The sequence below is a fragment of the Mandrillus leucophaeus genome, unplaced genomic scaffold, assembly GCF_000951045.1.
Source record: "Mandrillus leucophaeus isolate KB7577 unplaced genomic scaffold, Mleu.le_1.0 Scaffold603, whole genome shotgun sequence".
NCBI classification, from domain to species: Eukaryota; Metazoa; Chordata; class Mammalia; order Primates; family Cercopithecidae; genus Mandrillus; species Mandrillus leucophaeus.
Window position 1 is genome coordinate 54747 of NW_012106509.1, and position 17072 is coordinate 71818.

A 17072-nucleotide genomic window follows, 5' to 3' on the forward strand; every position below is an offset into this window, starting at 1 on the left:
ATACGTAATCCAGTTTGGCAGAAACCGAAAGGCAGTTGCCCAAATGAAGCCAATTCACCCTGACTCACTTCATCCAGTTCTCTCTGGCTTTGACCACATAATTTTCCCAATGGTAGCCTTTTATCGAGTGGCAGTAATTTTCCCCAGAGGTGCCAAATGTCTAATAGCTGTGTAAGTCATTCACTAATTAATTCATCCAGCTGGCCAAGACACCATGAGTGCCTAGTGTGTGAGTGTCAGGCATTAGGCTACCCTCTAGTAATGCAAAGAAGAATAAAATAAAACCTATGCTTTTGAGTGCTCCTATTCTCCTGGAGAAAAACATATAAATACATAATAGCCAATACTTATAGAGCTGTTAGTGATTATAACTTCAAAAAAATTGCCATTTTAGTACCTTTCATGGTAAAAAATTCGAGTTTTCCAATGTGTAGAATTAGAACACAATTAGTGAGTCCATACACTCTAAAATTGGTGCAATTACTGGGATTTACAGGCCTATGACAGAACTATATATTGCTCTGAAGGGAAACGGAAAGATGTTTGTTAACAGTGAAGCCACTCTTGGGGAAGAAGGAGCATGGGAAGGATTACGTCCTGGGGTGTTTGACAGAAGAATGTGTGGATGCTACCACAGGAAAGTGAGAAGACCTTGTGTTCATAGAAGGCAAATCACGCCGTCAGCTTCTCTTGTATCACACTGGCAGATGCCTGTACAACCTCTTGCAGCACATATAGAATAAAAGGGATCAGAGGCCATTTAGTATTAAGGGTAAAAGCTTTTTCGAAAAAAAAAAAAAAAAACAACAAGAAGAGTGAAGTTCATTTCCCGGTTTTTGATTGGTTTCTTTTCCTGCTAAATATTTCCGCAAATACTGTTTATGCTAGCTGTTATTGCTGCTCTGGCTAGCTTATTACAAATATTCATTTATCTTTGTATAAAGAAATTGGAGTGCATTGTAGAGATGATATATGTTGCTTTAGATCAGGGGAATGCTATAAATTCTCTGTCTTCTGATGCCGTCCAGCAGTGTACAAACTGCTATAAACCAGGCTTCGTAGAGTTTGTCACTGTTCTCAGGGTAAAGAAAGACTGGCGAGAGATTGAATAAAAATACTCAAAATGAAAGGAGTGATATTTATTTAGTTAGTTAGTTATATTTCTTTATTTTTTTGAGACAGAGTCTCATTCTGTCGCCCTGGCTGGAGTGCTGTGGCACAATCTTGGCTCACTGCAACTTCCGCCTCCCAGGTTCAAGCAATTCTCCTTGCCTCAGCCTCCCTAGTAGTTGGGCTTAAAGGCATCCACCACCATGGCTGGCTAATTTTTGTATTTTTTAGTAGAGACAGGGTTTCGCCATGTTGGCCAGGACAGTTTTGAACTCCTGACCTCAGGTGATCTGCCTGCCTCGGCCTCCCAAAGTGCTGGGATTACAGGTGTGAGCCACTGCACTTGGCCCTGAATTTTAGAAGAAAGTAAATGGCACCTTCGAAGAAACTATAGTTGCTAGTACGCACAGGATGAGGATGAACTGTGATTTAGTTCTAATATGTTTGGGAGATTATGCAATTGCTTCCATGCACAGGGGCAAATCCCCACAGATATGATTTACAGGGCTGCATTTCTACAGAACAGAAATCAAGTACACTTGTTATCACTGCTCTGTCAGTTGCTTTCACCATTGTCTAAGTTCCTAATCTGCAAAGGCCAAAGATAAAATGCTTACTGGAAAATCGTATTTAACAAAAAGCTGAGTGGAAATACTTACCTCTTCCTATGACTTCATTGAAATGCACAATCAGGCTACTGGGCCCAATCACTACATGCTGCACTGCCTGGACCAGCTCTGGATTTAGAGCGCTGAGGTCAATGTGGACAGTGTTTTGCAGTAATGGACTGGATATATCAGAGTCCCCACTACTCAGGATGGGGGACATGTCTGTCAGAGGATACTGCACTTGTCGGCATGAACCGTTCTGAGATGAGTTAGGAAACTGATCTGTAAGATAAAGGAAAATTATTAAAGAACAACAGTAAAACCTCATTTAATGGGGATTGAAACAGGAAGAGCTTTTATAGTGGAATTAGTTTGATAAAGATGATAATAACTTGGGGAAAGATACTGAGTTATATATACAAGCATTTCATAAAATGTTTACAGATTTTCATTTAAGTAGACTTAGTATTAACTTTGAAAGCTTTTTACCCTCATTTCCTTAGACATTTCTCTTTTTATCAATAGGAAAAAGCCATGCTTATGGTTTATTTTTGAATATACCATGTCCTTAAGAATGGAAGCAACAAAGGTAGTTGAGCAATTGCCTGATCTCACAAAAATCCAGCTCAAATGTAAGAAAATGAAAAAGATGCCTTTTTGAGAGACTACTATTTATTAATGGAATTAATTACAATTGTGCAAAACCTATGGATTCCTGGCCAAGGGAAAAATACACATATGATTAGAAGTAAATACTGGTTATATTCCCAGAACTGAAACCTTTTCACATTAGTAGTAAATTCTCCACTGTGCAGTGATGGCACTGGATTTAGTGTTACTGTTGTTTAGAGAAGGCATGTTAGGTCTCGGTTAGTGGACCATCCTTATTGTTTAGTTAAGGGCATTACGAAAGGGGAAAGCATTCTTTGTAAGTTGATCTTTATAACCAAAGCTCTGTAAGAACCTCAGGCAAAGTTCCCTTTTGCAAGGAGAAACGTTTTTCATTTCAGGGGAAGAAATTGTGCTGATAGTCAATTTCTTAATGCCAAATAGGGCCAGGAAGTCATCCTTTCCACTTTCCCTTTCTCTTTCCACTGGGAATTCACACATATCAAGGAGGGGGCATCATAGCCACAGCAACTGACATGAAGATGAACTAGGAATAGTATTGAAATGTATTAGTATGTAACACAGGGAGAGGGTTATGTGGGGGTTCCCTATTGGCACCAAAATATATCGTTTGTTTGCACATAAGCAGGAGAATCAGAATCTGAGAGAAGGGCACAAAAAGAGTGCTGTTAGTACCTTGACTATTCCTAATCCCACTTAAACATTTTTAGTATTTTCTACAGTGGACTGTTTGATTAATAATAAACGAACTTGGTCAAAAGTGGTTCCAGAAAAGCTTTGGGCATCAATGATTTGGGCACCAGTTATAGTAGACACTAGCCAGAAACAAGACAGGTGCAACCTTTAAAGGGGATGTGGAAGATCTGGGAAGTACCTGAAATGTTGGGTGGGTGAGGAAGGAAGGAGCCTAGCTGAGTACTTGCTCCTTTAATTCCAAGGAGTCAGGGTCTCCAAACCTTCCCCAGGGGACTGGAAATGCCAATCAGCCTCTCTAAACTCAGTTCTTTCATCCTCACTTCCCAAGACTTTGCATCTGGAGATCAGAGCTCTAAATGCTTAAGGGTGCAGACATTGAGGGAAATCCTTGGTGAGACATGGATAAAAGTCCTTTGGCATGACAACGTGACTCTTCAGCTAAATTCAAACATGTGCAGAAACCAATTGAAACCATCATTGTGCAACCCTGGTGTCACACCACATAGAACTCTAGGTCTCCATGAAAAAGACTGATGAGAATGCTGTCCCCACCAGATGTAGAGAGGAAACATCTGCAGTTGCCTCTTCATTAGGTTTTGGCTGTGCACCTATTTTCTCATTCTCTCTAGATGACCCTCTTTTACCTGTTTTCTTTTCATGTCTCCAAGGAGCAGGCTCAGTGGAGAAAAGAGTGTGAAACTCAACCTTCTTAGCAATGATGACAGAGCTTTGTTGAGTAAGAAGGTTCAAAGAAGATTAGGTAAGTTTTTTTTTTTTCAAAGAAAACTTGTAAATTTTAATGATCTCAGATTAGAACTATGAAATGTGCACATAAAATACTAAATGTGGGTATAAAATACTAAATAGATCTAAATTTCAAAACAATAAACTAGGTTTGATTTTTCCACATGGTTAAAGGAATGGATTTTTAAAGGTGAATGGAATCAGGGCAAAGACAATGTTTACTACGTGTATCTCCATAGAAGTAACATAAACTTCAAAACACAAGAGGTGGTAAGTGTTGAAAATGTTAAAATGTTAAGTGCTTCATTGCTCTTGAACTTGTTTGGATGAGCAACTTCTAACTTTTCCAGTGTCCTCAATGATCTATGACTCATTTTATTTGTCCAATGGTAAATATTCAACCAAGGAAATGCTTGTACTTGACTCACATCCTGTAACTTCTAAAGATAATGGAGCTGATACAATACAGACATTTTGCTTTTACCAGGAGATTTAAATAAAACAACGTGAAAAGCTCTGGTTAACCTGAACATTACTAGGCATAGTGTTTTACAAAGCTGATGATATTGACCCCTCCTTTTTGTCATAGTGTAATTGAAGGTTTTCCTTGGCTAAGTCTCAAAATACATTCAAGTCCTAGAATACTGTGGGAAAAAGGTTGTGTGCTAACAGTTCATTGAGAACACTTCAAAGAATTACTAACAGTATAGTTTCAATGTTTGGGCTTCAACAGGTAAAAAATGCAGCAGTTCCAGCTTACATTTAAATAACTATATTTTGTAACTTAACTCTTCCTGGATTGTAAAAGAGAGCTTCACAATTTCTTACCATTGCACTTAGATCATAAACAAATTACTTTTGCTCAAATGATTTCAAAATTAACCTTTTTGTGAGATGAGAGCTTATGGACTCTAAAATCATAATGTAAAATCATAATATAATATGATTTTATGTTAAAATATGATTAAAATATGATTTTAATGATGTAATATAAATATAATATACAGTTTTAAATGAACCTGGGTTCATTTAAAAATAAGAGCCATTTAATGCTGTGTCAAATACTTATTTGTCAGAGGTAAATACTTCCTTAAGGTTTTTATAAAAATATAAATGCAAAACCAAAAATAAACAACAAAGTCACAACCCACTGAGGTGTATGTATAGGTATTTCTCAGAACAAGAAACTGAAATATACCTTCTGGAAAAGTAGCTCGGTAGTCTACAGATTCATTTGAAACCATTTCTGTTGTTGGGCTTATACTTCGGGCACTTACAAGCCTATCCAAATGAGGAGTGTGTACTCTTGCATCATAGCGAACTAATTCACTGCCCAGATCTTAAAACAGAGAGAAAGAAAGAGCTTGTTAAAGACGGCTATCATGGGTCCCAGGAGACTTTGACCGAGTGCCCAGAACTCATGGGTTTTATGGACTACGTATAAGACAGCACACACGAATGTATGACAATCTTAAACTGTAATGACTGTGTTCTTAAGGTAACTTCTAAAAACGAACCATAACAAAAATGCACCTTTAATTTGCTTTCTCTTTTTCAGCCACAGGAAAAGCCCAAGTAGTAGTAAGAGTGCTATTGATATTGAGACAACACCAGCAATCAATCCTGTGAAATTCTGATCTGGTTGAACTATTACTTTTCCAAGGACGGTTGAAGAAATTGCTTGCTTCCACTAAAAATGACAAATAGAGAAAAGTCAGCATTTAGCCATGATAGATATTTATACTATACAGGCTGTAGCACAACCTCTTTGGGCCCCAAATACCACCTGGTTATTGCCATTCTACAAATGGCATAACTGCTTTCAGGATAGTAAGAGATTCCTCAATTTTGCTCCAGTGTTCAAATAATTAGGGGACACTGATCCCTGAAGTACTTATATGGTACTTAGCTGTTTGGATTTGTAACTAGGTATTAGGGATAAAAAGATCTACAAAAAACAGGAATGAAGTGTAGAAGGGGAGACAGACATATAAATAAATGATTACAGTACAGTGTGGTATGTGCCACAGAAGTATGACTAAATAGTAATCAACAGAGACAATGGGACATTAATTCTGTCCTGGACGGTGGGGTGGAGGGCAGAGAAGACTTCCCATAAGAGGTAAATAATTGTACTGTTATGATGGAACAATAAAGTCTCAGAATACTTTTACTTCAGTTATGATACACAGCAGAAATCTTTGAAGTCCCTTCCGGCTGTAACATTTTATGATTTTTAGGATTTATGGTCCTTCTGAAATTCCAACTCTGATCTCATGATTCAGCTTTTGATTTTCTAATTTTTGTGTGTTTTTCCATTTCATAACTTTTCAGAAGACTTCAGGAACCCTTTAAAAATCACTTACTTTTGGATAAATGTGGGATACATACAATGGAATATTATTCATCCACAAAAAGGAATGAAGTACCGACATATGCTACAACGTGGATGAACCTTGAAAACATTATGTTAAGTAAAATAGGCCACACACAAAAAGACAAATATTGTATGATTCCACTCACATGAAATATCTAGAATAGGCAAATTCTAGAGCTAGAGAGTAGATTAGAAGTTATCAGGAGCGGGAGGAGAGAAAGGTATGTGGAGTTGCTGCTTATTGGTTATAGAGTATCTGTTTCGGGTGATGAAAAAGTTCTGGAATTAGGTAATGCTGATGGTTATTCAACACTATGAATGAAATTAATGCAACTGAATTGTACATTTAAAAATGGTTAAAATGGCAAACATTATGTTACATATATTTTACCACAATTCAAATAAATTGACAATATAATATACCAAAACCCATTGAACTATACCCTTTCAATGGGTGAATTGCATGGTATGTGAATTACATCACAATAAATTTGTTAAAAAAAGAATAAGAAAAGATAACTTGCTTTGGTTCTAGGTTGTTTGATTCAGCTGTCTACATGAAAAAAGTTACTGTAAAGTAGTTTAATCCTTATTTTACTTTGTTTGATGCATGCACCTTCCTTTATTTATGGGACTCTATGCATTAGTGATCACTGTGATTGGCAGTGGAACACCGGCTCTGGCCTCCTGGGGTGGTGGGAGGCAGTAGAAGGACACTCTTGGAGGCATCCTTATTTCTTCTGAAAATTACAGCAAATTTTGGGAAGAGTGTGGCATGATGGAGAAGCAGTGTGGGTTGAAAGAACTTTTGAGATCTACCTCCCAATCTTGGGGAAGGAGACAATGTGACCAAAAAACTCACTATTTCTAAAATAACAACAGGAATGGAGGCTGAGTTGATGAGCCAAAACCCACACATAAATGAGCTTTAATGATTTATTTTAAGCCTGAGAATGACATAATTACACTGGCTTCCTTATTTACATCATGAGAGGAATGCAGGAATCCCACCTCTATATTTAGCTCGCTGTTCAATTTCAGCAGGTCATTGGGGACCGTGCATAAAACGGCTTCAGAATGTAAGTGTATATTCTCACAGCTCTTATTTCCAACTTTTAACACTTCACCTTTAACTGCTTCAGGGTCAATATCATTTCCCTGGAAGAAAAAAAAAAAGGTTGTTAACACTTCACAGTTCTGCAGGAATGCTAACAATGGCAAAAGAATATAAATATACTGCAAACACAGGCCATGTTGTTTGCCAAGGCACATGATTCTATGATACTGATTTTCATGGCAATTGGGATGGCTAAAGGGGAGCGAGACAATTTCAGGGCACGTATTAGTTAGGAATTATATAGCTTTTGCATCAAATTGGACCTTAGAGAAAAGGAAAGAGGTTCTTGCTTCACATCCTTAAACGCAGAATGATGTTTTACCTATCATCACCTCACTATTGTCTTCGGGGGGTATCAATGTTTGGCAAAAAAGACGCAATTTAGAGATTCTGTTGTTGCACTACCTAACGCTGCCTAATGCAGAGATTCTCAGCCTTGACTTTGCTTTTAGAATCACAGTGAGAACTTTAAAAAATACTGATGCCTGGGTCTCATCTCCTGAAATCTGATGTTAAATCGTTGTTAATGTATTAACACTGTATTATGTTATGCTAATATTAATATGTTCTTTCTTTGAGTTGGGTAGTTTACTTTCATCCTTCTTGCACACTTGAGTCCTATGCATAAATGAATTCACTTTTAAAGAAATTTATGTGAGATGCTGTATGACCATTATAATTTGAGAGCACAATTCTATTACTTTGAACAATTACATAGTTCCACAAAAAATTTTTCTAAAGTTAGTTAATGTGACATATTTAGTTAACTGAAGTTGCTATCAGGCATTTTAAAAACATCAACGTTTTGTTTGAGAAACCAATAAGTAGCCTTGCAAAAGAAGTGCAAACCTAGGTATAATTTCTCATATCAAGACCTAATGGGTACAGTTATTTATTGAGCAAGCTATTATTTTGAGGTGACATATATCAAAACATATTACTATTTTTCTTATGGATAAAGACCAGCCCGTAATAGCTACAATGCTGCTACTTTGTTTTATATAATCTTTAATACTTGGCAAACTCCATTCACATACATGGTCTCATATGGATCTCAATAGATTGATTGGTCAGGCAGTTATTACTCTAGGAAAAGAAGTGGCAAGAAAATACTTCTTTATAACCTGATGTTGGAGTTTCAGATAAAATGGATATAGACAAACCCTATCCTTATGATACTTCTAAAAGCAGTATGTGTAGTCCATTGAACCAGGTCAGCCACACAGGCCAACACACACAGAAGCACATCAATCTAAGAGATGACTTCAGGGCTTCAAACGACAACTTGTTGGTTAGGTCTGAAGGGGGATAAAGCCCTTATCCACATAATGTAGGGAATTCAGGGAAAGACAAAGAAAAGAGATTAAAGAGCTGTAGGGTTTGATTTATGAGAAAATGTCTAAAATGTGTCTTGCTTGCTTAGATAATAACTAAGGTTGGGGGAAGGGATGAATGTACAACATTTGCGTTTCCAATGCTTATTGTTTCAGGCTTAGGATCTCCTTGGTTGTTGCATAGAGGCTTCTCTAAAACAAAAACAGATGACACATCCACATCACATATCACATATCTACATCTTATGTTATATGTAGATACCAGAGGATACGTGGTAAGTAGTGACTTGTATAAGCAACTACTATCAGTTATATATATAATTGTTTTAGAGGTGTAAAATCCCAGATAGTACAAAAGTGATACTTGTAGCTCACTTCTATATAACAATGGGGCCCAAATAAAGAAAAAACTTCAAAAGGTATGGGCTAAATTTTGTCATTTAAAAGAAAATAAACATAGCTTTATTGAGATGTTAAAAAACTTCTATTTAGAACTTTTGCTATTAATTACATTAATATTTATTGTTGAATATTAACTATTATTAAATAAAAGTCATTCAACTGCTTCAGGGTGATTTCAGTCACTAAAATCATAATAAGTGGGTTTAAAAATAAAGCAACAAAAGAGAGAGCTTTCTGATCTTTAATCGCCAACAGACATAGAGCAAATTAGTTATAACCATCTCATACTATCCTGAAAATACACTCCCCCTGAAGTAGCTATTATTGCTTTACATATGAAGAACTATTATCTGCTTTACATATGGAAAACTATTATCCAGAAAGGGGCTAGATCATGAAGCAAATCAAATTCCGTTTGACACAAAATCTACTTACCATCTACTGTGTGTTAGACACAGTTCTAGTCACTGAGAATATAAAAATGAGTAAGGATTTCTTCCTCTCACTGCAATGTCAAAATGGATCCATTTCAAAAATAAAAACTAATTACGCCCAATGTGCTATATCAGGATGTACCAAGTCTCTTTCCTCGCCAACTCTGGCCTGGTGTGACATGTTTCTATCCAGGATTCAGGCCTGGGGACTCATGTCTGAGATGGCTACAGAACCGAGCAGATGGGAGTGGAAGTGGGTAGGATCTGAAAAATAACATTATGAGAGGAAGCGTCCTTCAAGTTTTCATACATCCAGGTGGCCACAGGCTGGGTCTGGGCAAGTCAGTGTAGTTTGGCAGCAGGACCCAGACAGGCGGGGGTCCAAAGTCCAGGGAGATCAGCAGTAGGAAATTAGTGAGGTGGTGGTGAGGGGGTGAGATTTACACTTCACATAGAGGACACAAGTCCCTCAACTTAGGAAGCAAGCAATGAACCTTCACAGACAACTTCAGAACTGACTTCCACCACATGTTAATAGGCATTTTGGGGAAAACTTCCCTGGCCATTTGGGAAAAGGTGGGCAAACCAAAATTAAACTGGTGGCTTTGCTGGCTAGTTGGGGACCTTTACTACTAGGAACTACGAAACCACAGGAATAGATTTTTTACTATCTTTACTATTAGGTGCTATGAAACTACCCTGGAAAAAGATATATATATATTTATATATATTTTTATATGTGTGTGTGTGTGTGTGTGTGTGTATACACATCAGAATGCCCATTAACCTGGGCAGCACAAAGAAATACTAGTTTGAGAGTAAGCTATGAGCACCATTAATAAGAATAGGTCTTGACACTGGGCCAAATAACCTCTGAGAAAAGAATCCTTCACTTTTATCCTGTCTGGACTCAGAACTGAGTTCATGGTGGTTTTGACTGAGATTGAGGGGGAGAGTTGCAGATAAATTATTCAAAGGGAGAAGGACAACCTCTGGCTAGCTCTGGGCAGCAGGTGGATTGGGATGATTCAGAACCATGCTTCCTTCTTGATCCTTCCAATGTCCACACACTGATGCTTCACCTCCACCTGAGCTCTCAGCATTTGTTCTTGTGATGACAATGTCATAGACCAAGTCCCTGCTCCCTGCCCTGGCTCATCTTCCTGTGCTCCTTTCTCTTGTTTGACCTGACTTCTCCAGATTGAACTTTTGAAGCATCTTTATTCCCATAGATTCCTATATGCTGCAGAATAAGATAAACCCCCAAGGCAATGTCAGGCAGTCCTTGTTCCAGCATGAAACAGAATACTTCTCTACTTTTCATAAGATATGCTCATGCATAAAGAGTCAGAAATAAGATACTTAGGGAGAAATATAGAGTTTCTTTAAACAGAATCAATTTTTAGATATTTATAAAATGTTAAGAGCTATTCCCCTTAAATAATTGCATAGATATATAAATAGCACATGATAGAAAAGTGTCTCTATGATGGTATTTTAGTGTACATTAAATGAGAGTTAATATAAGAAATACTGTAATTTAGTGCATGCAGTGACAGAAGACCAAATTTGGAACAAAGAAGCCTGAGTGTGGGCCCCAGTTCTGCTGTTTGCTCCCTGGGTGACCCAAGACTAATCAGCTAATCTTCCTAAACCTTTGTTTACCTATCTACAAATGGGGGTCATCATCACTGACCTCCCAACTGCATGGGTCCACATGAGACTCAAATGAAATAAAACATGCCAAAGTACAGTGTCAACTGTAAAATTCCATACAAACATGAGCTGTTGTTGATAGAGGTTCTTGGGGAGTCATGGATACCCACAAAGAGGTGCCTACTTTTGATGACCACTGTCTACAACTGGTCTTGGGGGATTTGAAGCCTTGGCCATAAACTACCTTCTCCATCCATGGGGCTTGGGATTCATTCTGAGGGGTGACTTATGCTTGACCCCTATTGTGTTCTCTCACCCAAACTTGGCTCACCCTTTTGCCCATGGTGTAGTCACTGGGCTTATTACGAATTGAGGAACTCTCATAACTAGGGCAGGAAACGATCACAATCTCTTTTCAGCCTAGGAACTCTTGCATGCATGGCTGCATGAGGAGCATGAACGCTTCCTGGCAATAAAGAACATATCTCATTCTAAACACATGATTCTCTCCAGAGCACTTTCATTGATGAAGTACACGTTTTCTTTATTCTTTTCTTTTCTTTCTTTTTTTTTGAGATGGGGTCTAGCTCTGTCTCCCAGGCTGGAGTGCAGTGGTGCCATCTCAGCTTACTGCAACCTCTGCCTTCAGGACTCAGGTCATCTTCCTCCCTCAGCCTCCTGAGTAGCTGGGATTACAGGCACCCACCACCACGCCCAGCCAATTTTTGTATTTTTAGTGGAGATGGGGTTTCGCCATGTTGGCCAGGCTGGTCTCGAGCTCCTGGCCTCAAGTGATCCACCTGCTTCGGCCTCCCAAAATGCTGGGATTACAGGCATGAGCCACCGTGCCTGGCCGAGAGGTAGAAGTTTTAATGTGATCAACTTAACGTATTGATAAAGAGTTAGATTGCTGACACAACAAATATTCTCTTATGCCTTTGCTTTCCTCTCATACATAAGTGAAGTATGAAAAAATGTTGAATCATGATACTAAAATAATCTCCCTGAACTGCCACTGCTCCCACTAGATTACTATTCTGTCACGTGGCAGGTGCTATACACTTGTTAGAGAAAGAGTTATTCTATATATAGGCAAGAAAATAAAGTGTTTTGTGCCTGTCTCTAGAAGACCCTTTCGCCATGCTGGGAGTACCATTGACAGGCCGAGGATGATGCCAAATTATGTTTTTCTTGGTCCAACAATTTTGTAGGATGTTGAATAATGGGTATTTAATTTATGGAAAAAGAAGTTTTCTCTTCCATAAAGACTGTGCTTGGAAGGGTAGGTAAAGAACCGTTTATCTCTAATCCCTTCATCATAGATACAGAAACAGAAAAATAGAGTTTCTCTGGGTGTAAAACTATTTGCACATAAACCTTTGTTATCATCAAGAAAAACCAATTGGAATCTTTCAAATGGCAAAAACAGTAATTGTTGAAAGCAAAAGGTCACACTAGATTAGTTTTATTGAAAAAAAAAAAAGAAGTGATAAAAGCTTATTTCTCCCTTTCTAAAACTAATTAAAGAAGCAGATGAAAGGACTTTGCTGTTGTAAACACACTGTTCATTGAAGCGGGCTTCCATTCAATTTCATGCTGGGCTTGCTTAATTATCGTACAAAACACAATAATGAGGTTAGTAAACTTGTATGAGCGTGAACATATGCATAAGTTGGGCTGTAGTTAAATTTTTGTTGAAAAAGTCAGAAAAATTTTGATGGAAATATATTATTACTTAGATGGAGATGTCCCATGAAAGCCTATATTGCACCCAAATAAAGACTATCCTATTGCTTTATGTTTGTTCATATTTGCATTCAGATCATCTTTCAAGAAAAAAAAATTTCTAAACGTTTTAACAACATGTTGAAGGATAAATATTTTGCTGTTTCTAGTGACTGCAGCTATGAATAATTCAAGTCTTGAGCATTTTGCCTGTGTTATTATTTGAAGTAGAAATAACTGAAGGGACATAAAAAAGCTGCACTCTAGTCTTTATTATTCTGCCACTCTTTTGTCACTTGTCAATCACTTAACCTTTCTGGGTCTTAGTGTTCTTTGTTTGCAACAGGCTTGCTTTAGAAAAGATGACCTGTTATTCTCTATTAAATTATATTTAGAAGCTAATATGTTCCTAAGGTGGCAGATATCTAGTTCCATTTACAAATTAGCTTAGAGATGACCACACCCAGATACAAAATTCCAAGTATTACAAGGAAGTACAGAGATACAATTGATGCATTTACTTTCACAGCTCTTATGTTTTACCTTATAATGAGCCCATTTAGGTAAAATGTCCGGGGAAACGTATAACATCAGCAAGATAATGCAGCACAGGGATCCTCTTTAATGGATTTGTGTCCCACATTTGCTACGTTTTAATACATACACAAGAAAGGGTTTTTAAATGGTTCATTAAAATGCAGTCCACGGTTATTCTTATCTTTTAGTTTTATGCCAAAAAGATTTGTTTTTCAGACCTTATATATTTGCTGGTGTTGTATAAGATACAACGGCCAAGTACAACAATTGTATTCACATAGCTATGAAGTCAATTAAGTTTGAGCTGATGATTTAAGACAGTGTTTAAAGCATTTCTTACCTTAATTTCCAGTACATTTTCATTGCCCATTGAGATCATCACTGGCTTTTCAAAAGGCTTAAACACAGGATTATGTACATAAATGAGATCAAAGTATTTGGAAAGGATCCCATCTAACATGAAAAAGGCTTTGGTTTTCAGGGGGAGTTGCAGATTCAGCTGTTGCAGGGAAGGAGTGGTACAGCAGATTATCTCTGAATTAGAGCGATGCTGACATGCCTAGAGAAAGACACAATTATCCACTGTAAACAGAATACGGCTTGGCAACATCCACAGCAACTTTATAATTCACCACTCCAATCAATTGAAAATATAGAGTTTTTGAAAAAAATCTGTATTTAGCTTCTTAATGTTAGACTACACATTTCTGGAAACACGATACATGCAAAATTATCCAAACAACCCAGCCTTTAAAGAAACACAGACCTCCACCTGCCCAGCATAAACCATGCTGATGAATCTGAAGCTGGCCCTCATCCCATCATTTTATTTTCCTTAAGAAGACAGGACAGTCACCTGGAGGAATTGCCCCTTGTTGTGTGAGGCAGGCAGGCAGACTGGGAGCTGGGCTTTGTGGGGTTAGAAGGCTTTGGCTCCTCTCCTAGCTTTAACCCAAGCTATGGGAACAGAGGCAGGGCCCACACTAAATAACTCAGTTTCCTCATTTAGGAATTAAGATGAAAATGCTATTTACCACGTAGGATACCACATGGTAAAGTGCTTTGTAAAGTGCCAAGCACCATATGGTGAACATGATAATTAACTATGTAGTTAGGTAATCTTATTAGTGTGTTTTAAGCTATTAATTATTGAATGATAGGTTTTGTGCAAAATGCTTTACAAGGTTGGTCTCATTTAATTCTCATGATAATCCTATCAGTGGGTATTATGATTATGCACAGTTTACAAATTAAGAAACTGAGCTTTGCAAACTTATGTCATTAGACCAGGTCACACAGCTTGGAGTGGCGGAATAGCGAATATAAATCCTAGGCCATTAACTCCAAAATTCAATGTCTTCGCTCCCATGCTATCTTTTTGTCCATGACATATTTTATATTGAAACCTTTTCCTATGCTCTCTATTTTACAAAGCCTCTGCTATTATTATTTCATGCCCTTTCATGTCTCATTTCAAATCTTCCTCTTTGGAATTCTGATTTATGGAATTTTGGAAAATGTAGCTTCCTCTTGATTGTACTTAGACTAAACCAGCAACACACAGTGGTACATCTAAGGTTAACAGTTGCGTTTTTCCCCCAAGGAAAAGACAAACAAGCAACAACATCCCTTAGATTTCCTTTTCTTTGACAAGTATAGTTGGGGATAAAACAATCACTTATGCCCACAATACAAAAAGGACTCAGGATATACATAAAAAGGATAAACAGAATTTGTTATTTGCTATTCTCTTTAAAAAATAATTAAAAAAAGATCTTACATTAAAAATGTTTATCAGCAGCAGATAAAACTTTTAGAGACATAATATGGATAAAATTATATTATTGAGTTTTGTATAAAATTAATATTATAATGCTAAAAGCTATTTATTCCTAATGGACATGAACAATTTTACTGCCATCACAATAATTGTTTACATAACAAGGAATCTGAGAACTACACAATAAACTGCAGGCTTCTGGGGCGTAATGCACACGTTAACAAATTAATATACATTTTGTTATGAAGATGATTGTTTTTGTTTTGAAAGGATTAGAGTTTATTGGACTTAAAGTTATTGTGGCTGGACCTATATATCTAAATCAGACCTGACCAAGAGTTTTTATTTGTTAAATAATAAATGGGTTCAATTCATCATGGTCAGCTTTAAATTCTGTAAGTGGCAGGGAACATGGAAGGAACACATATCTCTTTATAAAGTAGTTTTCACAAACGACAGTAAAACAAATAGCAAATAGTAAAATAGATCCACTGCATTTTTCACTCTTGTCCCATTCTAATGCATACTTCTACTGTACTAACATGTTTGTGGCTAAAACAACAGAAGTTTATATTTCCAGAAAAATAAACAAATAAGATGTTTATTGTCTACCATTGTTTGAATCATCCTTGGGATATGCAACTCTTATGTGTGACACCTAAAAAGTTTTTAATAAATATTTGATTACAAATGAATGACTGAAGCTAAGAGGCATTCTGTGTGTCACCTTAATGCTAGTGAGGGAGAAGAAAGGAAATTCAGTCATTATCTTAATAATGTACGCTCAGCATTAATTCGATAAACTAATAATTTCTCAGATTTCTACTTTAAAAGGTCTCATACCAACACCAAAGAGAATTACTGTTATTCTTATTTGGTTAATGAAAAATTGTTATGCTTTGTTGTGGAGAACTGATGTCCTTTAAATTAATAGCAGTGGTACTCTAACTTTGTTTGTGGCCACGTGTTGGGATTGGTTTCAAAATCCTTTGCTTCATGTGGTGACTCCCTAGAGCACAATTTCTCAGGAATATGATAAAAATCTAATAATACTCTTTAGAGGTGATGCAATGTGGCTGATTGAGAAGGCCAAGAAAAATCTTATTTGAAATGACCTTATTATTTGGTGATTTGGCTTGACATTTTTAGCCCCAAATTGGTTTTTGTAATTAAAGAACATTGTGGCTTTAGTCTTCAAGAAATATTGGATGGGGAATCTAAAAGGAAGTGCTGTAATTCAATCTATCACCCGACCAATCAAGACCTTGTTAAGCAAGAGCACTAAGAACTTTCATTCTGAGTTGAGTGCACAAGTCCAACTAGATTATGGTATTTTATATTAAAGAAAAACATCAACAAAATGTATGGAATCTTTGGAAATAACGGCAACCTTTCTAAGGTCTAAACTAAAACTACCACTTTAATGTGACCTATATAAAATAAGGATAGGTGGAGAAACAGCAAACAACATTTTTAGGACATAACATAAATATTTGAATGCTCTTTTCTTGTTACTTGATAACGTGCTAACAAAGGGACAAGAAGGATGGTAAGAAGAACAGGGGGCAGTAAGAAAGCATATGTCTGCTGCTTAGGAAGGCGAGAATATTGCTGCAACATCAGCGACTTTTTCCAAGGATTTTATTAGAGCAAAAGGGTCCATGTTCTATGATGCATTAAAAAGGGACTAGGGAAATGCTGTGATTTCCATTTGTACTGACTGTCTGTAAAAACACTGCCTCAGGCCAGGCGCAGTGGCTCACGCCTGTAATCCCAGCAGTTTGGGAGGCCAAGGTGGGCGGATCATTTGAGGTCAGGAGTTCGAGACCAGCCTGGCCAACATGGTGAAACCTCGTCTCTACCAAAAAATACAAAAATTAGCCAGGAATGACGGCTCGTGCCTGTAGTCCTAGCTACTTGGG

General features: G+C 37.2%; 1 protein-coding gene across 1 annotated transcript in view; it reads right to left on the reverse strand.

Moving 5' to 3' along the window:
- Positions 1–17072, reverse strand: part of MET (MET proto-oncogene, receptor tyrosine kinase) — a 118653-nt gene that overhangs the window by 17395 nt on the left and 84186 nt on the right. Inside the window, exons 12-16 of the mRNA XM_011999831.1 lie at positions 13711–13929; positions 7177–7323; positions 5322–5478; positions 4987–5127; positions 1770–2000 (exon numbers count right to left, since the gene is read on the reverse strand). Coding sequence (XP_011855221.1) covers positions 1770–2000; positions 4987–5127; positions 5322–5478; positions 7177–7323; positions 13711–13929 — 895 coding nt within the window. The remainder of the gene's footprint in view (positions 1–1769; positions 2001–4986; positions 5128–5321; positions 5479–7176; positions 7324–13710; positions 13930–17072) is intronic.